This window comes from Martes martes, assembly GCF_963455335.1.
Source record: "Martes martes genome assembly, chromosome: 6".
Taxonomy (NCBI): domain Eukaryota; kingdom Metazoa; phylum Chordata; class Mammalia; order Carnivora; family Mustelidae; genus Martes; species Martes martes.
In genome coordinates, this window is record NC_137893.1 from 40,719,082 (window position 1) to 40,745,210 (window position 26,129).

At 41.3% G+C, this 26,129-nt stretch overlaps 1 protein-coding gene across 1 annotated transcript in view; it reads left to right on the top strand.

The window, feature by feature from the left end:
* The first annotated feature begins 975 nt into the window (after positions 1-975).
* MDN1 (midasin AAA ATPase 1) overlaps positions 976-26,129 on the top strand; it is a 172,830-nt gene continuing 147,676 nt past the window's right edge. The window contains exons 1-7 of the mRNA XM_080806492.1: positions 976-1,131; positions 11,427-11,653; positions 18,135-18,359; positions 18,858-18,965; positions 19,046-19,238; positions 22,872-23,114; positions 23,357-23,488. Of these exons, the coding sequence (XP_080662618.1) occupies positions 1,030-1,131; positions 11,427-11,653; positions 18,135-18,359; positions 18,858-18,965; positions 19,046-19,238; positions 22,872-23,114; positions 23,357-23,488 (1,230 nt within the window). The 5' untranslated portion in view covers positions 976-1,029. The remainder of the gene's footprint in view (positions 1,132-11,426; positions 11,654-18,134; positions 18,360-18,857; positions 18,966-19,045; positions 19,239-22,871; positions 23,115-23,356; positions 23,489-26,129) is intronic.

A 26,129-nucleotide genomic window follows, 5' to 3' on the forward strand; every position in this document is an offset into this window, starting at 1 on the left:
CAGTATACACTTGCTATTAGAGATCCACCCCCCTTAAAACACTTTTTATTTTTTTAAAAAATTTTATTTATTATTTGACAGAGAGAGACACAGTGAGAGAGGGAACACAAGCGGGGGGGGGGGCGGTGGGAGAGGGAGAAGCAGACTTTCCGCAGAGCAGGGAGCCAGATGCTGGGCTCCATCCGAGTTCCCTGGGATCACGACCCGAGCTGAAGGCCGAAGCTTAACGACTGAGCCACCTAAACCACTTTTTAGAGGCATAACTTACACAAGGTGCACAAATCTTGTGTACAGTTGTTTTTCTGCTTTTTAAAAATTTATCTACCAGAGTACCACCACCGAGAGGAAGACAATGAAAAACTTCCATCACCATAGGATGTTCCCTCAGGTCCCTTGGCTGTCAATACTCTGTAAGGCAACCATTAGCCTGACTTAGTCATTATTTTGGCTCGTTTCTGAACTTCACGTAAATGTGAAACTCTATTCCACTCTTTTTAACGGCTTCTGAATTTTCTATAACGTATATACCACACTTTAAGCATTCCCTAACTGAGCACTTACTTCCAACATTTATATTATGAATACTGCAAGAGGCGTGCTTGTCATACTTCCATAGGAGGGAGGCATGGTGGACTGAGAACGCCCTTCTTCGGCCTAGCGGAACCCTGTCTCGCTGTTCACCACACCTTGCCTCCGAAGCTACCCTCACTGTAGGCAAGAGACCCGGATCACAACAGCCGTCCGCTTCTATTGCCCTCCCGGAACTGGCGCGGTATTGACTCCTGCTGTTTCCGCTGCTGAGGGGGCGGGGCTGGGGCCGCCCTGCCATCGCGGTCGCAGGCTGATGACGGAGAGCGCCGCGTGCTCCCCCACGTGTGCTGCAGTTCTCCCGGTGTCTGCGGGGCAGCCGGGGTGCTTTCCCTGGGGGCGTAGTTGCTGGCGCCTCCGGTGCGGGACCTCAGCGGTTCGGGGACTCCGAGGGCTAAGTAGGGAGCGCTGGTGGCCGTCGGGGACAGAGGGCCTGCGGTCATGGAGCACCTTTTCCTGGATGTGGCGGCCGCGCCGCTTCGCTTACTCGCTGCCAAGAACGAGAAGACCCGCAGCGAACTGGGCAGGTTCTTGGCCAAACAGGTAAAAGAAGGAGGGAGAGGGAAATCGCCGGGCAGATTCCGGCCGCCCCCCTCGCAAGTGCCCTGCGGCCCTGAGCGAGACGCGCTACTTTAAGGGAAGAGAGTAGCGGCGTTCTGTCACCCGGGTCCCCTTCCCAGGGCTGGTGGCCAGGGGCGGAGACGTCCGCGCGTGTTTGAAGAAATTGGAAGAAAGCTTTTGTGTTTATCTGAGAGACCCTTCCGTTCTTTCCACCAGCCGACGACCCTGCAACTCTGTGGGAGAGGTGGCTTTCCGAAAGAGATGTGGTTTGTTTTTCTTTAATTGAGATTGTATCTTTGCCCTTTTGCCGTGTATATTCCTCTAGTGTGCCAAGTCTAAGCCACCCCTGTTAGAGTGACTGTTTTTCTTTCCTGCCCCATCCCGTAGTTTTGGCCCGCTGACACGTATTGATTGCGTTCCTGCTTTGCGTGAGGCACGGCGTGGTTCTCTGAGGAGACAGAAATTCGTTACGGTCTCTGCCTCCAGGGAATTTAGCATCTATTTTTGGAGACAGTTCATAAACAGAGAAAACCACCAAGGGCCAAAGCAAGACAGCTAGTGCTAACTGTGTGACATTAACCGTAGGCATTATTAGGTGAATTAGAATATTCTAGGAAATAGGTTTTTGGCCTTTTAAGAGCCTTCTCTTGACTCCCTGCTGTTTGAGTTGAGGATCTTTATCGTGCATTTTTTTTCACGTTGCATGTTCATTTCCTATTTTATGCTTCTCCAACCACCCAATATCTTTGAGTTTCTTGAGAGTAGAAAATGTGGGGTTTTTTCCTTCTAACTCCAGCATCTATAATTTATTTATTCAGTCATAAATGCATTGTGTACATATATATTCCATTCCTTAGGAAGCAGCGAATGTATTTTGGGTCTGGAGCGGTAGAGAACTAACATGAGAGGCACTTCTGTTTGGTGACAACAAATTGGAAGTGTAAAGGGGAGGGAGATACCCTGGGGTTTCTGGCTTCTGAGACCCAGTGAAGGGAATCACTAAACAAATGGTGAGCTGTAGAAAGAACTCAGTTTTGATGGGTAGGACTAAGGAAAGAGATAATCAGTTTGTACGAGCTGAGCTTCTGGTGACAGGCTCCTGAGTTATGTATTGTTGCTGGAGGTATTTTTTTGTAAGTGGGCTTTAGAATTTAGAGCACAGGTTCTGAATCTGGGGATCATGGACCAGCAACAGGAGATTTATGTTTCCACACCAGTATAATTGGATGTAAAATTGGTGTTTGTATAATTGGGAGTAGTGTGGGGAAATGGTTAGTGGTCTTTATTTGATAAAGTTTTAGAAAATCGGACACACACGTGAGAACCACTTGTGTGGATTCTGAGATTGTATAGAAATAGTATTGGACCTGGAAGCTAATCGAAAGATCAGTTGAATTAGGAGATTAGGACACCTTTGTCTCTCGCTTTTCTTTGCGTCACATTGTCTGTCAAATTCTGTCCTACCTGAGATATCTTTTGGGTTTATTCCTTGAACCATTTTTAGTAATCATTTCAAGCCTTTCACTCAGAAGAGTTGATTGTGTTGCCATTCTGTATTTCTCCTATTTTTGGAAACAAAACAATTTTTATTGGAAAGCAGAGACTTTTGAAACATGATTCTCTTTGCAGTTAAGATCTGAAGTAAGAATTTTTTAGGATTGTGGGGTTTTTTTTTTAAATTTTTTTAGAGATTTTATTTATATGACACAGAGAGACGCACCAAGAGAGGGAACACAAGCTGCAGGAGTGGGAGAGGGAGAAGCAGGCTTCCTGCTGATCAGGGAGCCTGATTCGGGGCTCGATCCCAGGACCCTGGGATCATGACCCAAGCTGAAGGCAGGTGCTTAACCAACTGAGCCACCCAGGCACCCCCTCCCCTTTTTTAATGCTCTATCTCAGCTGTTCATACCACCTTCTCTCTATCCAGCCACTTTAGAGAGGGGAGTGTTCTCACTCTTTTCACTCTTTTTCCTTCACATATGGCCATCTTCCATATTTTATTTACTTAGTATTGAATCTGTTCCTTCCTTTTCATCCCTCCTACCAACACCATCCTATAATTCTGACTCCATTCTAGCGTCTGTATTTTCCAACATCTCCAAGCAATTCTCAGACGCAAGCTAGGTGTCTTAACAATTTAACTCAATTCTGACACTGTCTACCTGGAGATAACATCAGATCCCACATGTTAGGGGTTCAGTCCCATAAAACTGTGCCCCACCCTCCCCAATTCAGATGCCAGTCAAAAGTCCAGGTTGTCACCTGCACTTCTGACCAACTGGCTGTGGATTGCAAGTTCTACAGCCCCCTCCTTGGGTTTGATTGAATTGCTAGAGTGGCTCACAGAACTCAGAGAAACATTGTACTTACTAGATCAATGGATTATTATAAAAGGATATAAATCAGCAACTGCCAGATGAAAGAGATGCATAGGACAAGCTATGTGAGAGGGAGTGCAGAGCTTCCATGCCCTCTCCAGAGGTGACACTTTATCTCCACATATCTAAATCTTCACTGACTTGGAAACTCTCCTGACCAAGTCTTTTGGGGTTTATATGGAAACTTATTATGTAGGTATGATTGATGAAATCTTTAGCCACTGGTTTTGGAACCCACCTTCCAACCCCTGGCCTGTAAGGTGGAGGTGGAGGTAGGACTGGAAGTTTCAAAACTGTAATAATTTGGTTGGTTTTCTTGACAACCAGTCCCCATACTTGGGTCTTTCCAAAATTTACCTCCATGGGGCACCTGACTAGCTCAGTTGGTAGGGCATACTGCTCTTGATCTTGGGGTAGTGCGTTCAAGCACCATGTTGGGCCTGAAACTTATTTTATTTTATTTTTTTTTAAGATGTTATTTATTTATTTGACAGACAGAGATCACAAGTAGGCAGAGAGGCAGGCAGAGAGAGAGGGAAGCAGGCTCCCCACTGAGTAGAGTCCGACGCAGGGCTCGATCCCAGGACCCCAAGATCATGACCCAAGCCAAAGGCAGAGGCTTTAACCCACTGAGCCACCCAGGTGCCCCTAAAACTTATTTTAAAAACCAAAAACAAACAAACAAAAAAAACCCCATAAAATTCACCTCCTTAGCATAACAACATAACAAAATACACCTTTACCACTCTCCTCATAGGAAATTCCAAGGGTTTTTAGGAAAATGTACTATTATAAATCATGAGTCATCTGGGTGACTTAGTCCATTAAGTGTCTCACTCTTGGTTTTGTCTTAGGTCAAGATCTCATGGGTCGTGAGATCAAGACCTGGTCCCAGCTCTGTGCTCACCAGAGAGTCTGCTTGAGGATTCTTTCCCTCTACCCCTCCCCCCATTTCATGAAGCTCTCTTTCTCTCGAATAAATAAATAAATCTTTTAAAAGTGCTTTGTAATCACAGTATCGCACATCCTTACCTCCTTCATCACTGTCGGTGTTCAGGAAGAGCAGAGTGCTTAAGATATTGGAACTGAAGGATGGCTGAAGATCAAATCTATTCTCTTAATTCCTTTTGGGGCCTTGAACTTAACTCTCCTGAGTCTCAGTTTCTTGATATATTACATGTGGCAGCTGCTAAACAGTTGCAAGGATTTTGGAGCCAGACTGTGACATGGATTGCTAGTTCTGCCACTAGCTTTGTGATCTTAGGCCCCACCCACCCCCCTTTTAAAAGATTTTATTTATTTATTTACCAGAGAGAGAGCGAGAGAGAGAGAGCACAAGCAGGCAGAGTGGCAGGCAGAGGCAGAGAGAGAAGTAGGCTCCTGGCTGAGCAAGGAGTCCGACGTGGAACTCGATCCCAGGATTCTGGGATCATGACTTGAGCCGAAGGCAGTTGCTTAACCGACTGAGCCACCCACATGTCCCAACCCCTTTTTTTTATTTTTCAATATCCTTATCTGTAAAATGGGAATATTACCACTTTATGGGTTGCTGTGAGAATTAGACTCCTAGACTATAGTAAGCACTGTTTATAAAAGTGGTTAATGATTATTGCTATAAATAAGATTGTTGTAAGAGCTAGATAATGAATGTGAGGAGCTTACCAAAGTGCTTGGCACAAATAGTCAATACGTGTGAGCTATAATAATAATAATAATAATTTTTTAAAACTGCTTTATTGAGATATAATTCACATACCTTATACTTCATCCATTTAAGTGTATAGTTCAGTGGTTTTTGCTATGTTCACAGAAATGTGCAACTGTTATCACAGTTTATTTTAAACTGTGGTATTAGATATTTTCATTTTTTTCTAATTTTAAAAAAATGTATATAAGTAATCTCTACACCCAATGTGGGGCTCAAACTCATGACCCTGAGATCTAAGAGTTGCATGCTCTTTCGACTGGGCCAGTGAGGCACCGTGACATTTTCATTATTTCAAAAAGAAGCCCCCATACCTTTTAACTCTCACCCCCCTACACACTGTATCGCTATGCTCTCCCAAATCCTCCTGGGCAACCATTAACTTATTTTTCTCTCTAGGTTCTCTATTCTGCTCATTTAATATAATTATCATTAATAAGTCATCTGAATCTATTACCATTCTGTATAATAGCTCCCCATTGTCTCTTTGAATAAAAATCCAAACTTTCTTTTTTTTTTTTTAAAGATTTTATTTAATCTGACAGACAGAGATCACAGGTAGGCAGAGAGGCAGGCAGAGAGAGAGGAAGGGAAGCAGGCTTGCTGCCGAGCAGAGAGCCTGATATGGGGCTCGATCCCAGGACCCTGGGATCATGACCTGAGCTGAAGGCAGAGGCTTTAACCCACTGAGCCTCCCAGGCGCCCCAAAATCCAAGCTTTCTAAAATGGTGTATGGTATATGACATGTTTTCTGTTTTTTGAAATTTTTAAACTTAGAAGTTTCTTTAAAAAAAAAAAAAAAAAAGCGGGGTGCCTGGGTGGCTCAGTCAGTTAAGCATCTGCCTTCGGCTCCGGTCATGATCCCAGGAGCTCAATCCCTGGGATTGAGCCCCACATCAGGATCTCTGCTCAGCAGGGAGTCTGCTTCCCCCTCCCTCTCTGCCTGCCTTTCTGCTACTTGTGCTCTCTCTCTCTCTGATAGAGGTCAAATAAATAAATAAAATCTTAAAAAAAAAAAAGCTTTATTTATTTAATATCTACACCCAACAGGGGGCTTGAACTCATGATCAAGAGTTTCATGCTCTTTTGACTGAGCCAGCCGGGTGCCCCCAAAATAAAAGTTTATTAAAAGACACTTTTCCCCCCCCATCAACCTCATTTCCAGTTCTTATTTCAGTTTTTTTTTTTTTTTTAAGATTTTTAAAAAATTTATTTGACAGAGGCGTGCCTGGGTGGCTCAGTGGGTTAAGCCTCTGCCTTCAGCTCAGGTCATGATCCCAGTGGTCCTGGGATCGAGCCCCACATCGGGCTCTCTGCTCAGCGGGGAGCCTGCTTCGCCCTCTCTCTCTGCCTACTTGTGACCTCTCTCTCTCTCTGTTAAATAAATAAATAAAATCTTAAAAAAAATTTATTTGACAGAGACAGAGAGAGGAATAGAGAGTGAGAACAAGCAGGGGAGCAACAGGCTGAGGAAGAGGGAGAAGCAGGATCCTCATTGAGTAGGGAGCCTAATGTGGAACTCAATCCCAGGACCCTGGGATCATGATCTGAGCTGAAGACAGACGCTTAACGGACTGAGCCACCCAGTTGTCCCTGTTTCAAGTATTTTTTAATACAACCTAGTGGTTTTCAACTGGGGCAGTTTTGCCCCCAAGGGCAAATCTGGAGACATTTTTGGTTGTCACAACTGGTGGTGGTGGGGTTGCTTCTAGCATATAGTGTTTAGAGGCCAGGGATGTTGCTAAATATGTTATGATGTATGGGATAGCCTCACAAGGAATCATCCAGCTCCAAATAGCAGTAGTGCAAGATTAAGAAAAAAACCTTAAATATACCTGCACTTAAAACAGAAGATCAAAATCCCTGAAACAAAAAGTGACAGAAGAGGAAAAATAGGCAAATTCACAATTATAATTGGAGACTTTGACACCCTATCCTGAGTAACTGATGGAACAAATACAGAAAACCATTAAGCATGTGGAATACCCACTATCAATAAACCTGACCTATTTGACATTTATAAGAATGCTGTGCCCAATAACAGTAGAATACATGTTCTGCAGATCTGAAACATTCACCAAGGTAGAGCTATTCTGAGCCATTAAACAAGTCTCAATAAATTTAGGAGAATTAAAGTCATGCCCAAGTAGTCAGTGACTCCAATGGAAATTAAGTTAGGGGAAAAAAAACAAACAAACAAACAAAAAAACACCTGAAAGGTACTGGCAAAATCCCTAAATGTTAGAAATTGAAAAACAGAATTAAAAAAAAAAAGGTTAAAGGAAAGTCACTGGGAGAATCAGAAAGTATTATTTTTTTTTAAAGATTTTGAGAGAGAGAATATAAGCTGTGGGAAAGGCAGAGGGAAAGGGAGAAGCAGACTTCTCACTGAGCAGGGAGCCCCATGTGGGGCTCAATCCTAGGACTCTGGGATCATGACCAAGGCAGACATTTAACTAACTAAACCACCCAGGAGCCCCAGTATGCAACTTTTGATCTTAGGATTGTGAGTTCATGCCCGTGTTGGGTGTAGAACTTTCTTTCTTTCTTTATTTTTAAGATTTTATTTATTTATTTGTCAGAGAGCGAGTACACACAAGCAGGCAGAGAGGCAGGCAGAGGCAGTGAGAGAAGCAGGCTCCCTGCTGAGCAAGGAGCCCGACATGGGACTCGATCCCAGGACCCTGGGATCATGACCTGAGCCGAAGGCAGTGGCTCAACCAACTGAGCCACCCAGGCGTCCCTAGAACTTACTTTAAAAAAATAAAAATAACCTGGCGATTCACAGACCTGTACCCCTGGGGCTAATAATACATTATATGTTAATAAAAAAAATTAAATACCAAAAAATTTCTTTAAACAAAATTTAAGTTAAGGGTTCCTGGGTGGCTTAGTTGATTAAGTGTCTGTCTTCAGCTGAGATCATGATCTCAGGGTCTGGGGATCGAGCCCAGCATCTGGCTTTGTGTTCAGCAGTGAGTCTGTTTGTCCCTTTACTTCTGCTCTCCTCCTCTGCCTCTCCCCCAGCTCATGCATGTGTGCAAATGTGCACTCTCTTTCAAATAAATAAAATCTTTCAAAAATTTTTAAGTTAAATTAAAATTTATTTTCAAATTAAGCATAGAGTTACATGACCCAGTAATCTCACTGTTTGGCAATGAAAAAGGTTAAGAGTAATGAGTATATTACAGCTGGTGCAAAAAAAAGAAAGCAGTGAACATATGCCCATGAATCTTTTGTACCCAAATATTCATAGTAGGTGTTTTTTTTTTGTTTGCTTTTTGTTTTTTGGAAGAGCAGGATTAAGAGAGAGGAGGGGGAGGGACAGAGGAAGAGAAAGAAAGGTAAGCAGGCCCAGCAGGGATCCAATGCATGACTTGATCTCACAACCATGAAGTCATGACTTGAGCCAAAATCAAGAGTCGGATGCTTAACCGACTGAGCCACGGAGGTATGTGCCCCCATAGTAGCTTTTTTGATGATAGCTGGGAACAGCAAAGCAGTGAAGATATCGGTCAGCATGCAAATGGATAATAAAGTTGTGATCTATTCATAGTGAAAAACTGCCAGTAGTAAAATGGAATAAATTGTTGAAGCATTTAATTACATGGATGATTATCAAAAGCGTTATACTGAGCAAAAGAAATTGGACAGAAAAGAGCACATGCTGATTACATTTATATAAAGTTCTAGACTAGTTTAATTTGTGGTCATAAAATCATATTATTAGTTGCCTGTTGGTGAGGGGATTGACTGCCAGGGAATAGAAGGGAACTTTGGGTTTGATACTTCATTTGGGTGGTGGTTACACAGGTATGTACATATATCAAAACTCATCAAACTATAAAGGGATGGATTTTATTGTAAAGTATATGTCAGTGAAGATTTATTTATTTATGTTCATTTGTTTTAAAAAAAAAATCTAAATATCTGAGGGCACCAGGCTGGCTCAATTGATAGAGCTGCAACTCTTGATCTTGGGTTAGGGGTTTGAGCCCATGTTGGGCATAAAGTTTACTTTAAAAAAAAAAAAAAGCTAAATATCTATTTCTTCTTCTTTTTTTTTAAGATTTTGTTTATTTATTTGACAGAGATCACAAGTAGGCAGAGAATCAGGCAGAGAGAGAGAGAGAGAGGAAGGGAAGCAGGCTCCCTGCTGAGCAGAGAGCCCGATGTGGGGCTCTATCCCAGGACCCTGGGATCATGACCTGAGCCGAAGGCAGAGGCTTTAACCCACTGAGCCACCCAGGTGCCCTAGTATCTATTTCTTCTAACACAGTTTTTCAGGTTACCTTTTTTTAAAAAAAAGATTTGATTTATTTATTTATTTATTTATCTATCTATCTGAGATAGAATGAGCGGGGGGAGGGGCATAGGGAGAAGGAGAGGGAGAACCTCAAGCAGACTGCATGCTGAGCATGGAGCCTGACACAGGACTAGATCCTGGGACCCCGAGATTATGACCGGAGCTGAAATCAGGAGGTGGGTGCTCAACCTACTGAGCCACCGAGGCACCCCCAGATTACCTGTTGAAGAGAAAGTTCATGAAATGATATTCTCTCTGGAGCTTTTTCCCTAATGTGCAGGTATCCATTTGTATAACATGTCCAGGATAGTTGCAGTGTTTTCATTTTATAGATGATGTGTTTCTTTTTCTTCACAATATAACTACTTTTTATTTATTATTATTATTTTTAAAAATATTATTTATTTATTTATTTGAGAGAGAGAGAGAATGAGAGTGAGCACAAGCAGGTAGAAGACCAGAGGGAGAGGGAGAAGCAGACTCCCCGCTGAGCAGAGAGCCCAATGTGGGGCTTGATCCCAGGACCTTGGGATCATGACCTGAGCTGAAGGCAGATACTTAACCGACTGAGCAACCCAGGCATCCCTACTTTTTATTTTTTATTTTTATTTACTTATTTTATTTTTGAGAGGTGAAGAGGTGGGTTGGGGCAGAGGGTTAGGGAGAGGGAATCTCAAGCAGGTGTCAATGCCTGGTGTGGAGCCAGATGCAGGGCTGGCTCTCACAACATGAAACCATGACCTGAGCTGAAATCATGAGTCAGATGCTTAACTGACTGAGTCGTCTAGGCACCCCTATTGTGTATTTTTTAAATGATGATATCCTTCATGGGCTTGTTTATAGGGACATTCAGCAGTTGAAAATGTCATGTCATGCCCCTGTGAATCATGACCAAATCTGCTAAATTTCCTTGAAGGACTAATACTGATAGAAATTGTTCCAGTGTAATATCTTTCCCCCATCAGTGCTTTATTCAGAATTAGTTGTTTTATGAGTTAATGCCCTGTATTTTGGAAGATTCCATAAGAGCTCAGGTGTAGGGTGACCTTTCATGAGTGATAATTTTGGAAAAAATTGTTAAATTTTTGCATATGGTATTTAGGTTGTGTTCAGGCTGCACTCTTATGGATAACTGTTTAGTGTGAAACTCCTTAGAATAAATTCATAGCATTGGATTTGCTGGGTCAGCATTGGATAGCTTAAGCAGTTTAAATCTGCAGTCTCATTGTCGGCGGCAAGTGTTGTATAGATCTGCGTGTACACTAGCAACATGAGACCTTTTACACACTTCAGTTTTCCTTGTTACTTTTATGGACATTCTGAGCTCAAGCACTAGAGTTTTGTGGTCTATTTCATCTTGCATATCAAAGTGTAGCTGTCTCCTTTGGATTCTATTTTGTTTATTTATTAGAGGCTGAAGCCTTCACAGGGATATCCTCATTCATTTTCTGGAATTGATTTCTTACCTCTGTCCTTCCCTCAAGAGAGCTAGCAGTTTTGCGTACTAACTGCAAGGTTTTTGTTTTGTTTTGTTTTCCCCATGCAGTTTGTTTTCCTTCAAGAGCAAAGGAGCTGGAGGAGACACTGAATTCTCTGGGAAGTATTGAGACCATGAAACAGATTATTTTTCAGGGAAGCTGTGTAGCATTTTATGTGGAATTCAGGTGTCAGTACTCTTGCCATAAACCCCAGTGGACTGAAACTTCTTTGTAACAGCTTTTACTTTAGATTCACTGTAATCTTCTACTGCAGAACCCCCCCCATTGTGTTTTATAAGGTAAACCTATGAAATCTGGAAATAGGATGTTTTGATTCCAAGCTAGGACTTTTTGCTATTCTGCCTAGTGCAAATGAGTAGCATTTACATAGATACATTGTTTTCTCTCAGGTGTGGACACCTCAGGATCGCCAGTGTATCCTGAATACCTTAGCCCAATTACTTCTGGATAAGGACTGTACTGTGCTTGTTGGTCGCCAGCTGCGCCCTCTTCTTTTGGATTTGCTGGAAAGGAATGCTGAGGCCATTAAAGCCGGAGGCCAAGTCAACCACGATCTACACGAACGGCTCTGTGTGTCGATGAGCAAACTCATCTGTAACCATCCTGATGTCCTCCCGTGAGTAACAGTTTTTTCTTCACAGTTTTTTCTTCACATTTCTCCGTGAGGTAGTAGAACCAGCGCTCTCCTGGGAAATAAAAGAGGTGTCTGAGTTGAGGAGAAGGGAAGAAAGGAAATATAAGAAGAAAGATAAGTGTACTGTTTTATAAAAATAATCACAACAGAATCCCTTTATCCATTTACTATGTTCTTTTTAGTCTTGGCCATCAAGACAGTCCTGGAAAAATGGCCAAGGCATGTTTCCTGCCATCAAGGATTGTATCATCTGTCGAGACATCCACATAAGGCGATTTAATTATATTTATTTTAAAAGATTTTATTTATTTATTTGTCAGAGAGAGAAAGAGAGCATGCGCACAAGCAGGGGGAGCAGCAGGCAAAGGGAGAAGGAGGCTCCCCGCAGAGCAAGAAGCCTGATATGGGACTCAATCCCAGGACCCTGGGATCATGACCAGACCTGAAGGCAGCCGCTTAACCTACTGAGCCACCCAGGTGGAGTCCCCATAGAGGGCAGTTTAAATGAGTTTTAGCTGAGGTTCTTACAGCATCCACTTCAGAAGGTTATAATTTTTGCTTGCTAGAGCAGCCGCAGGGGTGGGTTAGAAGAGCTCTGGTGTCCTTTTTAACTTTCTATAATAATCTATCCAAAGCAGTATTGTAAGAAGTTGTGTTAGAACTGAATTATTATTTTTTTTTTTAAGATTTTATTTATTCATCTGAGAGAGTGAGCAAGCGAGAGAGCACAAGCCGCAGAGGGAGAGGGAGAAACAGGCTCCATGCTGAGCAGAGAGCCCGACATGGGGCTCAATCCCAACACCCTGGGATCATGACCTGAGCTGAAGGCAGACTCCCAATTGACTAAGCTGCTCAGATGCCCCGAAAATTGGATTCTAATATATTTCCTGGGCTGGTTCACCCCTCCTTAGGCAGCCTGGTGGTCATCCACTTCTGGGAAGTCACCATATTGATGGTAAACTTACCATGCACACCAGATCTGCCTATCTGCCTTCTGCCTCATCCTCCCAAACAGTCATGGCTACAAGGACATGCCACCTCATCCGCCTTTGTCTTTTAAGTTAATAGTAAAATATCATTTGTGTGGAATAGTCAAAGGGGCAGCAAAATGAGTGTTAGAGTTTTTTTAGTTGAGAAGAAAGAACTTTCATTCTAAAGTTGAATAATATCTGTGCACTAATAAGAGTATTTCTTTTTTTTTTGTTTTAAAGATTTTATTTGAGAGAGAGAGTGTGCATGCAGTCAAGCCTGGGCAAGCGGGGAGGGGTAAAGGGGGAGGAAGAAGGAGAGGGAAAAAATGTGAAGGAGATTCCCCACTGAATGGGCAGCCTGATGGGGGATCTCTCTCTCATGACTGTGAGCCACCCAGGTATCTGGGTATCTGTTATATCCATCTCTTTTTTTTTTAATTTTTTAAAATTTATTTATTTGTCAGAGAGAGAGAGCACAAGCAGGCAGAGTGGCAGGCAGAGGCAGAGGGAGAAGCAGGCTCCCTGCTGAGCAAGGAAGCCGATGTGGCACTCGATCCCAGGACCCTGGGATCTTGACCTGAGCTGAAGGCAGCAGCTTAACTGACTGAACCACCCAGACATCCCTTAATTGTTTTTATCAACATAATAAGTACACTTTGGCTTTCTTAGAAGTATGATCTCTAATCTGGTTCTTGAATAAAGGGAATAAGAAATGAAGGCTTGGGAGAAAACCAGAATTTGTATGAGCTTTTCTAAAAGGGGAGGAAAAAATGAGCCCAGGTTAATGGAACTGGAAAATACACAGCAAACATCAATGTCATACTTGGTAATTAGGAACATATGCTGTGGGTTGATTGAGGGTTGAAATTGTGGCCTCACTTAGTGCTTTAATCATTTAGATGTACTTGTCTGTGGTACCTTTTCATAAGGTATCCCGACTATCCTGTGCTTACGAGATGAGATTGACATGTGGGTAACTTGAACCCCCATTTCTCCTAAGCCTTTGTGATAGAATGCTTCTGGATTGTGTTTGAGAATCATTAAAATGATGGATTAGTTTGATTTCCCATCTGCTTCAGATTTTATGTTCTTATTAAATGCATATGAACACACCCCTATTTTTTCTTCTTTTCATTTTGCCAAGGCCGTATATTTTGCTTACGCTCCCATCTTGTTCCAAAAATTATATAATGCAGTTTATGAAAGTGCCCATGATAGAGTAACTTAAAATACAAGCAGAAAAAAGACCTGTGTGTGAATGAATCAATGCGTGTTGTAAAATGAACTATAGGCCGTGATGTAGAATGAGATTTTGATTTTTAGTTTTAGGAATTATAGTTGATTAATTCAGCATGTGCCCCAAATTTCCTTTGTAGAGGAAATACACTTAATGTATTAGGAATATACCAAATATATTTAGATAAGATATAGTCATTCATCCAGTAGGTAGGTAGGTAAACATAGGAGACCCTTGTTTTAAGCCCTGGGCCACATCATGGGGGTAAAAATATAATGGGTTATTGTATTTTACAAACAATTTTATATAATACGCTACTAGAGGTGTGTGAGCCAAATACTTAAGGGGAGGAATAAAATCACTAAAGAAGAATGAGTGTTTTCCTCATGGGAATCAGAGAAATTTTGTACTAGGGCAGATTTTGGAGGAAGAGCAAGGAGAGGAAGAGTAAAGAGAAGAGAAATAGAATGGCAATGAAAATCTAGGGTGGGGGGGAAGAAGAGACTGGACAGAAAGTACTTTGGCAAGCTCCCTAGGGTCCTAATCCCTGCCATTCATTTACGGGTCCATACCTCTTTCTGAGCTCAGCATGTTTGAGGCTTCCATGAGGTACCGCAGTGGTCTTAAACATTTTTTTTCTTTTTCTTCTTTTTTCCTTATGCTGTTTGCTCATTACTGGGTGCCTCTCCCAACTTTACTGAGATAACGATTGAGTTATATTTTTGTTGACATATAACATTGTGTAAGTTGAACGTATATTACATAGTGATTTGATACATGTATATATTGTAAAATATTTACCATAATAAGATTAGTTAACACATCTTTCACCTGACATAATTACCATTTTGTTACTGTTTGTTCATACTGTTTTTGCATCTAGAATCCTCACATATGTTTTACTCTGGCAAATTCTTTGTTAGGACTCTGGGAAAGCAATCCCAGCTATTGATGCGTTTTCTATTCTAACGTATTAGGTTTCCGGGTTCTTTTTTTTCCCCCCTCAATTCAATTTTTTTTTTAAGGAATCTCAACACCCAGTGTGGGTTTGTACTCAAAACTGTGAGATCAAGAGTTGTATACTCTATCCAGTGCCCCAGGTTATTTTTGAATTTTTGACATAGAATGTCATATTGAACATCCTTTGGCATGAAATTTGTGGATCTGTGGTGGTGATTAGGAATGTGGATTTTTAAAACAATGATGTTGTTTTAGTAATATATATTTATACAGGATTTTGTAGTGTTTAGGTATATGTTTTTAATCTTTTTTTTGGATGGTGGAAGAGGTAGACCACTTTTTTTTTTTCCTTAAGTTTATTTATTTTATTTTTTTTCTTTCTGCACTCAGTATGGGGCTTGAACTCACAACCCTGAGATCAAGAGTCTTATGTTCTTCCAGCTGAGCCAGTCAGGTGCCCATTAATCTTTATATTGTAACATCTTCAGTAACGTCATTGTAAAATCTTATCTTTAAAATCTTTAGAGAGGTTAACTAAATTGTCCTAAATGTCAGAGCCAGAACTGGACCACGGGTCTTATTTCTAGATGCCAGGAAAACTATGATGAGTTGCCCAAGTGAGTGGCTCATCCAAGATTAGATGTTTAACTGGATGGTATTCCTTGTTGCATTTTTTTTTTTTTTTAAGATTTTATTTATTTATTTGACAGACAGAGATCTCAAGTAGGCAGAGAGGCAGGCGGGGCGGTGGGGGGAGGGGAGCAGCCTCCCTGCTAAGCAGAGAGCCCGATGCAGGGCTTGATCCCAGGACCCTAAGATCATGACCTGATCCGAAGGCAGAGGCTTTAACCCTCTGAGCCACCCAGGTGCCCCCCTTGTTGCATTTTGGACCTCAGGAAAGAGATCCTTTCCTCAGTCTTTGAATATTCTCTAGGGAAAAAAAACTAATGTTATTCTCTGGCTAAAATGCTTTATTGGTCCATCCATCATTGCTTAGATCAGAATTTTAGAGCACTTCCTGAAAATGATGTGTCTCTAGAGAAAAGGGTAATATAGTCAAGTAAGTTTGGCAGAGTATATTGACCAGTTTCCCTTTTGTATACTTAGAGTGGACACAATTTGCTTCCCCCATTTATTTGCACACAAATGTAAGGTCATTGCCGGTGCACTCTGCTCATTTCCCCCTGTCTTCCTCAAAGACCTGGTGGAACAGGTTGACCATTTGGTTACTGCTTATCTGCCTGCATGCTTGTTACTGCCCACCTATCCCACATGTGCTGCCAACATAAGCTGCCCCTGAGCTAGTGGAATGTCAGCTTCTCTCCACCAAAAAATTATTATACTTATTCTGATAGCATCCTTGTGAAGAAAAATATGTCCTGTTTTTTCTCTTAATTACAAAAGTGATGGGGGACCTGGGTGGCTCAGTGGGTTAAAGCCTCTGCCTTCGGCTCAGGTCATGATCTTAGGGCCCTGGGATCAAGCCCCACATTGGGCTGTTGCTCAGCAGGGAGCCTGCTTCCCCCTCTTTCTGTTTCTGCGTGCCTCTCTGCCTACTTGTGATCTCTGCCTGTCAAATAAATAAATAAAATCTTTAAAAAAAAGTGATATATTTAAGTTATAATACAGAATTATAAAAAGCAGAAGTCTTCTTCACCCTGAAATCCTACATTTTAGGGATAGCTGCTGTTAGTAGTTTTGGTATATTTCCTCCCAAATCTCTTTCTCTTTCTTGTTCTGCCAGGTCTCTTCTGAGCAGGAGCTGAATCTTCTAAGTTTCATTTGTCCAGTCTCACTCAGAATATCACAAGTGTTAATTTACCAAGCCTCTATTCCTGTTTGCCTGGCTTGCTTGTAGAAGTCCAAGGTTTCCCACCCATCTCTTGAATTCTCATTATTCCCCAATTAAAGTTTTTATATTTGGGGATTTATTGAGCCAATAATCTGGGGTATATCTCCTTGGTGCTACAAGTTGCTCTGGAAAACAGATTCAAATGGCCCCTGCAGGGATGCCTGGGTGGCTCAGTTGGTTGGACGACTGCCTTCGGCTCAGGTCATGATCCCGGAATCCCGGGATCGAGTCCCGCATTGGGCTCCCAGCTCCATGGGGAGTCTGCTTTTCCCTCTTGCCTTCTCCCATCACATGCTCTCTCTCACTACCTCTCTCTCAAATAAATAAATAAAATCTTCAAATGGCCCCTGCAACTGCTCTTTTGCATTCCCAATGGGTTCCTGGGGATTCTGTTACTGACCACTAGTATACCAATTTGTTATAAAGGGATGCAACTCAGGAACAGGCTGATGGAAGAGATTGCCTTATAATGCTAGATTTGGCAGTGATTTTTTTGGATGACACCAAAACCACAAACAACAAAAGCAAAAGTAGACAAATGGAACATCAAACTAAAAACTGATGCACAGCAAAGGAAACAAGGATGTAGAGGCAACCTACAGATTGGGAGAAAATATTTGCAAATTGTGTGTTATGTGTTTAATAGGGGATTAATATCCAGAATATGTAATGAACTGTGTGATCCATCCATCCTTCTTTCCTTCCTTCCTTCCAATTTTTTTTTTTTATTAGAGAGAGTGAGAGAGAGTGTATGTGTGAGAGAGAGAGAATACAGGGAGGGGTAGGAAGGGAGTGAGAGGGAAAGAATCCCAAGCAGACTCTGTGCTGAGCTTGAGGCCTGATGCAGGGCTCAGTCTCACGTCCTTGAGATGATGATCTGAGCCTGAACCAAGAGTTGGAGAGTTAATTGACTGAGCCACCCAGCGGCCCCCTCTCTGAAGCTATTTGTCCTTCTTTGTGATCCTACTTTCCTTCCTTCTGTGTTTCATGAAAATCTGTTATCCCTTCCGATACAACCAAAGTGTCTCTTCTGGACTCCCCTAGTTTTAGGTGAATCTTTTTTCATGTGCCTCTATTTGTTTCTGTAGGTGACTATCTTCCTTGCTACTGGGGGAGTCCAGTTTTGTACCCCTGGTACTTAACACAGTGTCTGGCTGCTAGTGAGAGATCAGTAAATGTTTGTTGAAGATGAGTGTATTTTCAGTAGAAAACACTTGGGATGAGAAATTCCTGGTTTTCGTATTCTCTTAGATATCTCATGCCATGGTCCTGGTTCCTGAACTTAAACAGGATACCATCTTAGGACTAGGTAGCTTCAGAATTTGTCTCTTTGCTTTCAGACCCTTGGAAATTCCTGTTATATTCTGCTGGCCTGTCTCAAAGTGGAGATGTGTATACTTTGATATCCTCACCAACAAATAAAAATAATCTTTCTTTCTGAAGGTTTGCCCTAAGGTATTTTAAGGACACTTCTCCAGTCTTTCAAAGACTCTTCCTAGAGAGTTCAGATGCTAATCCAGTCCGCTATGGGCGCAGGCGGATGAAGCTCCGGGACCTAATGGAAGCAGCTTACAAGTTTCTGCAGCAAGAGCAGTTTGTGTTCCGGGAGCTCTGGGACTGGAGTGTGTGTGTCCCTCTGCTCAGAAGCCATGACACCTTGGTCCGCTGGTATGTAGCTGTTGGACTTTTCTTGTGTTTCAAGTGTGGGGATCACAGAGGGAGTGTAGAGTTCTGTGCATGAGGAGGGAAAGGAAGCTATGTAAAAATGGGTTATTTTTGTGCTGGTGCCTTTTGCGTTCTTATTTCCTTAGTCATGTGTCTCTTTAGTGGAAAATGAGATGATATTAGTGGAGATCCATCTTTTTCAAGTTTTGTTAAGTGAATTCATTATGCCTGATTTGCATTTTCTACTCTCAAATGTATTATAGTAATTTTGTAAGATTTCCTTTTCTTTTTTAAGAGTTTATTTATTTAGTTAAGTAATCTTTCCATCCAGCATGGAGCTCAAACTCCCCACCCTGGGATCAAGAGTTGGATGCTCTACCAACTGAGCCAACCAGGCACCCCTTAAGATTTCCTTTTTTAGTGTTTGGTTAGCTAAGAAATTTTCTTTATTCTTGAGACTCAGCTGCTTGTCCAGAGTTTTTATACTTTGATTTTCTCCAGGTACACAGCCAATTGTCTTGCTTTGGTCACCTGTATGAATGAAGAGCACAAGTTATCATTCCTTAAGAAGATTTTTAATAGTGAGGAACTGATCCATTTCAGGTTGAGGTAAGAAGGAGGATTCCCGGAGATCTTGATGTGGCTTTGCTGTGCATTAAAGTAATTGATGAAATCCTTATTTTCCATAGGTTACTAGAAGAGGCCCAGCTGCAGGATTTGGAGAAGGCCTTGGTTTTGGCTAATCCAGAAACCTCCCTTTGGCGTAAGGAGAAGGAGTTGCAGTACTTACAGGGACATCTTGTTTCAGCTGACCTCTCTTCCAGGGTGACTGCTGTCTGTGGTGTGGTGCTGCCTGGGCAGCCACCAGTCCCTAGAGAGCAGGTATGTTGGCATCAGTAGGGTGTGTGTCCCCTTCCCCTTCTTAAACACCAAGTGTGCTTTCCTCCTTGGCTGGGCTCTGTGTTATTGGTGTGAGTCAAATTGAGTTTGCCAGATTGCTGTTCCATTTACAGAAGTATTCGGAAGAGATTAAGAAAAATTTACCCAGGGCCTTCTTCTCTGATATTTCCTTTGTTTCTATTTGGTGTTAAATTAGAAACTCTAATGATCCCCATGTGAGGCTTTTAACTTCAGCAGAGCTTTTCCGTATATTCTCTCTGTGACATTGTGTAGCACATGGATGTGATACCATATTTATGTGAAACAAAGGTAGAATGACTAGTCTGGAGACCTTTGGGCTCCCCTTTGACAGAGACAGGACTAGGCCCAAGTAAAACTCCCAGCAACTTCTTTCTGTCATAACATTCTTTTTGCTCATTGTGTGGGAGGCTAGTAACTGTAGTGAACTTCCCCCTGCCGTATGAAATGAGCTTTTTCCAAGAATGTGACTCCAGACCCACAGTTTTGAAAGGTTTATAGATTATAGTCTAGCTCTATAATCTGAAACTGTTGGGAGCCAGTCTGTTTTTCCCCAGCCGTCTTCAGTCAGTTGTCACTTTATGTGATGGTTGGACTCACCCAGTTTTTTTGGATGATGTCCTAAGTCATTTCTTGAACCATTAGTTTGTCCACTGGGCAGTACAATTAAAAAAAAATCATAATAAGGGGTGCCTGGCTGGCTCAGTTGGAAGAGCATGTGGCTCTTGATCTTGGGGTCATGAGTTTGAGACCCACGTTAGGTGCAGCGATCACTTCAAATAAATAACCTTAAAAAATAATAGAAAATTTAAAAAGCATAATATGTGGGGGCACCTGGATGGCTCAGTGGGTTAAGGCCTCTGCTTCCGGCTCAGGTCATGATCCCAGGGTCCTGGGATCGAGCCCCGAGTTGGGTTCTCTGCCCAGCGGGGAGCCTGCTTTCCAGTCTCTCTCTGCCTACTGTGATCTCTATCTGTCAAATGAATAAATAAAACCTTTAAAAAAATAAAGTAAAAAATAAAAAAATAATAAAGCGTAATATATGTTAAAAATGCACATCTTAAATGTACAGCTCAGTGATCATTCATAAACTGAAAATATCTACGTAACAAGTAGTAGGACACCAGCAGTTCCAGAGGAGGCCCTTGTCTTTCCCTTTGGTCACTAAGAATCTCCCAACCCCAACTACTCTCTTAACATAGATTAGGTTCTGAGCATTAGAATTTTAACACAGGGAAGGATTCCAGTTGGGGTGGCCCTGATGTTAAGTAGCAGTGACGAGGCAGTGGGGCAGAAGTACAGGATGATGCTTTGGCCTGCTAAATTGTTGAGAGTAACAGCCCAACAGAGTTCAAGCTTCCAGCCCTGGGGCATCTGGATGGCTCAGTCAGTTAAGTGGTTAAGCATTTGACTTTGGCTCAGGTCAGGATCTCAGGGTTCTGGGACTCAGCCCTATGTATCACTCCATGCCCAGCGGGGAGTCTGCTTATCCCTCTGTCTCTTCCCCTGCTTGTGCTCTCTCTCTCAAATACATAAAATCTGAAAACAAAAAACAAAAAAACAAAAAAACAACTTCCAGTCCTGAATCTCATTTTGTCCTCACATATCTCTAGGGGACTGGCCATGTTTGAGAAGTTATTATTCCTTAGAAGTTCTTAAAATCCGGGGCACCTGGGTGGCTCAGTGGGTTAAAGCCTCTGCCTTCAGCTCAGGTCATGATCCCAGGGTCCTGGGATCGAGCCCCGCATTGGGCTCTCTGCTCAGCGGGGAGCCTGCTTCTCCCTCTCTCTCTGCCTTCCTCTCTGCCTACTTGTGATCTCTGTTGGTCAAATAAATAAATAAAATCTTAAAAAAAAAAAAAAAGAAGTTCTTAAAAATCCCACTTTTTTTTTTAAAAGATTTTATTATTTATTTATTTGACCGACAGAGATCACAAGTAGGCAGAGAGGCAGGCAGAGAGGGAAAGAGAGAAGGAAGCAGGCTCCCTGCTGAGCAGAGAGCCCGATGCGGGGCTCGATCTCAGGACCTGAGATCATGACCTGAGCCGAAGGCAGAGGCTTTAACCCACTGAGCCACCCAGGCGCCCAAATCCCACTTTTCTAAAAGATCTTTTTCTCTATGTTATATTAGGTACATTGTTATTTGAAAAACAATTTTTTAAAAAATTTTATTCATTTATTTGAGAGAGCATGAGCTGGGGAAAGGGAGAAGGAGAGGGAGAAGCAGATTCCCTACGAAGTAGGAACTCTGATGCAGGACTTGATCCCAGGATTCCGGGATCATGACCTGAGCTAGAGGCAGATGTTTAACTGACTGAGCCACCGGGGCGCCCTGAAATTTTTTTCAATGCAGTAAAATACAACATTTACTGTCTTAAACTTTCTTTCTTTTTTTTTTTTTAATTTACATAAACTCTACTCCTGATGTGAGGCTCAAACTCACAACCCCGAGATTAAGAGCCACATGCTCTACTTACTGAGCCAGCCAGGTGCCCCAACCGTCTTAAACAGTTTTAAATGTACTCTTCAGTGGTGTTAACTATATTCACATTGTTTTGTAAACAAACTCCAGAACTTTTCATCTTGAAAAATGGGTAGAGTTGAAACTCTATACCCATTAAACATATTGGGAACATTATTATTTTTCACTTTTTGTTATGGAAAATGTGAAATATGTTTCAAAATAGAAACAGTGGTGTGACGAGTCTCCATGTACCCATCACTTAGTTTCAGTAATTATAAATTCATGATCATTTATAGTTCTGGACACTCTCTCTAAAACATTATTTGAAGCAACTCCCATATATCACATCATTTCATGCCTAAATATTTCAGTATATATGTATAAAAGAAAATAACTTAAAAAAATCCATTATTCTAGTGGAGATGCAAGGCGGGGGGGTGTTGGGGGGAGGTAGGAAAAGAAAAAATGAAAAGATGGGATTGGGAGGGAGACAAACCATAAAAGACTCAATCTCAAGAAACAGACTGAGGGTTGCGGGGGGGAGGGGGGACGGGAGAGGGTTGTGGGGAAATGGACATTGGGGAGGGTATGGGCTATGATGTGTGCTGTGAAATGTGTAAACCTGGCGATTCACAGACCTGTACCCCTGGGGATAAAAATACATTATATGTTTATTAAAATAAAAAAATTTAATAAAAAAAATCCATTATTCTTTATTATACCTGAAAAAATAACAATTTTGTAATAGAGTATCCTTTGAGTGTCCATATTTCCCTGATCTATAAATATATATCATGTGTATTCTTGATCTTAGATATGAAATCCTAGAATGTGGTGAAAGGAAGAAAAACTAATAAAAATTCAGTCATGAGATGAGGTTTGCCTCCATCCTTTGTGTGTCAACTTTTTTGGCTTCTCAAACTTTGGGAACCTTTCCTTAAATTTGCTAGCAAATTCTGCCAAAAGGAAAAAGATCCTTATTTTGGATAACATACCTATTAATATTATAGTTCTGGTGCTACTAATTTATTTAGAGGTTTATGTAAAGGTCAGTGGAAGCATTGTAGAAATTAACTTGTGCCCCTTGGAGGAAAGACTGTTGACATGCCTTTTATTTTTCACTTTTCTCCTTAGGCTAGTACTAGGAATTCTTCTCGTGAACAGGAGCTGGCCTTTAGGTCTTACGTGCTGGTTGATTCAGTCTGCAGAAATCTTCAGACACTGGCTATGGCAGTGGCTTCTCAGAATGCTGTGTTGTTGGAAGGACCAATAGGATGTGGCAAAACTTCCTTAGTTGAACACTTAGGTGCAATGACAGGTAGACAGAAGCCCCCTCAACTTCTTAAAGTCCAGCTTGGAGATCAGACCGACAGTAAGGTAATTAGGATACAGCAAATTTTGGTGGGTTCACATGCTTACAAATGTTTGAATTAAAGTACTCTTTTTGCTAAGGGAAGATGAGAATAGTTACTGGTCTTCCTTGTAACTGACGGGACCAAGGTGTAAAAACATTAAGTGCCTGCTTATAACCGTATAGAAGTTTAAAAGAATTAGTCAAAAAATGTGGCATTGGCATCTCAGATGTGTGGGTTCCGTAATACTTTATCCTCTTCCTGCAGATGCTGCTGGGAATGTATCGCTGCACAGATGTCCCAGGAGAGTTTGTGTGGCAACCTGGTACTCTCACACAGGCAGCCACAAAGGGACACTGGATCCTTCTGGAGGATATTGACTATGCTCCCTTAGACGTGGTATGTCATTTCACTAATTATTTGCTGATTTCCTATCTTTTTTTTTTTTTCTAAAGATTTTTATTTATTTATTTGAGCAAGAGAGAGCACTGGGGGAAGAAAGGCAGAGGGAGAGAGAAAAGGGAGTCCTACATGGGGCTCAATCCCAGAGTCCTGGAATCATGATCTGAGCTGAAGGCAGAGACTCAATGGTTTAAGCCACCCAGGTGCCCCTGATTTCCTATCTTTGAAGAGCATGTTGTTAATAGTGATTTGGGGAGATAATATAAACAGCATAGGTGTTTGCAGTACCTGGGTGGCTCAGATCATGATCCTAGGGTCCTGGGATCGAGCCCCATGTTGGGCTGTCTGCTCAGGGGGAAGTCTCCTTCTCCTTCTCCCTCTGCCCCCTCCTCTGCTTGTGATCTCTCATTCTCTCACTCAAATAAATAAAATCTTTAAAAAAAATAACATATGTGTTTGATTAGACATGGTATGTTTTTGGAGAAGCTCATTCATGATTACCTACTTATCTGGTCTTTTGTTTGATAGATAAAATTGGTAAAGTTCTGCTGGTGCTGTTTCGGTTGAGTACAGTAGTGCCCCCTTATCTGCCATTCAGTTACCTGTGGTTACTCATCCTGAAGCAGATGATCCTCCTGATATATCATCAGAAAGTCAATAGTAGCCTAACACTATATCACAATGTTACAGTTATTCATCTCACTTTATCTTGTCATGTAGGGATTTTATCATCTCACATCTCCATAGGAAGGGTGAGTACAGTACAATAAGATACTTTGAGAAAGAGACCACATTCGTATAACTTTTATCATAGTATATTGTTACAATTATTCTATTTTATTATTTATTGTTGTTAATCTCTTACCTTGCTAATTTATAAGATAAATTGTATTATAGGTGTGAATGTATAGGAAAAAGCATAGTATATATAGGGTTCTGTGTTATCCATAGTTTCAGACATCCACTGCGGGTCTTGGAAGTAGCCTTTGTGGATAACTGGGAACTACCATAGTTGGATATGTGATCAATCAATTTCATTGTAGTTTTTTTCTCCTTTAGTTGAATATGTGATCAGTTTCATAACCTTTCCAAGAATAGGCCTTGTGGGAAACATCTTACCCGTGTTAGAGATACATTGAAAATTTTGAGACCCTTCTTCCCAGCTGTGTCATTGGTAGAGCAGCAGGCTGAGGACACATGAAGGAAGAGAGGATAATAATAAGAGCATGTTTGTCTTTGTTTCATTGTACATCCAGTTTATTTTCATTTTGAATATTTTTCTAGTGTATCAAAATAGCTGTGTAAGCAGTCCATGTTTCCTCTATATTCTGTAAAGTATGACAAAAAGATACAAAAAGATGTATTACAGAATGAAAATTTTTTCTTTTGGGAAGATTTTCTTGAGATTGGTTTTAATTTTTTTTAAATTAATTAATTTATTTATTTTACCATGAACCCTAAAGTACCTGCATAAGGACTTTCCTCTCTTGGATAAGAATAATGAGAGAGTGTGTGTGTAGGTTTAAGGAAAGAGTGGCTATAAATACATGTGTATTGTGATGATTGTAGAATCTGGTAAAGATGTAATAGGGTTATTGGCTCAGACAGGGCCTCACAGTTTAATTACCATGTTCTAGGGTTCCCCCTAAGCTCCCCACTTTTTGAGTCTAGTTGACACATCATTTCTAGGGCCATAATGCTCAGTTTTATAAAAGGGCTGGAAACCCAGTTTTCTTAATAAGCCCAGAGCCAAGGCTGACTCCTACTACTGAGACTTAAAAATAAAACTGAAATATAAACCACAAGGCCAAGTATTTGTTGAGGCTTTTTACTTTCTTTTCTTTTTTCTTTTTCATCTTTCCCCCCTCTTTCTACACCCAAACTGAGGCTTTCCATTCTAGTGCTCTCTTCACTGGGGCAGTTTTTTCAGGTAACAGGATACCTAGGAAGTCATTAGGATTATGGATTGTGGAATTAGAGCCAAACAAGGTAGGAGAACATAAGAGATATTCCATCCAAGCCATGATGTATCTTTTGCTGTCCTGTAGTTAATTACATTCTTTGATGATCAAATCCAGATTCAAGACCAAACTGACAGTTTGTATCTTGCTCTCCCTTTGGCAGTGTTTGGTAAACATCAGAAAATTCTTCTGCATTGAGTCTCATTTTATGTAGACCATTCCCCTTCTGTTCATATATTTGTTCTGTTCATACAAAGGGTATGTTGTTCATTTGATACATTTAAACTTCAATATCATTATAGTGAGGTTGTGTTTACTTTAAAACATGCCTAGATCCCTTGATTATTGTTTTGTTGTTTTAGAATTTCTCAGCTAATAGTTAGCCCTTTATTATTTTAAGGTAGCTTTTCAGATCTCAGGATGATTTTCTGTAGTTTCAGGTTTTGGAGTTACTTGGAGTTGCTCCTACATTATTTTGGGCTTTCCTTTCAGCTTCTAGCCATGTGTGAAATAATGATGCTTAATAAAATTGTCTGATATTTTAGAACCCTCTTCCTTGACTCTTTGGTCCTCTTACTTTGTTTTTTCTTTTTAAGCTTCCTCTGCAAACTCATGTTCCCTACATCTATATGCTTAGCCCACCCTTGAAAAATTTCTCCATTTTGTCCCTTAGCTGG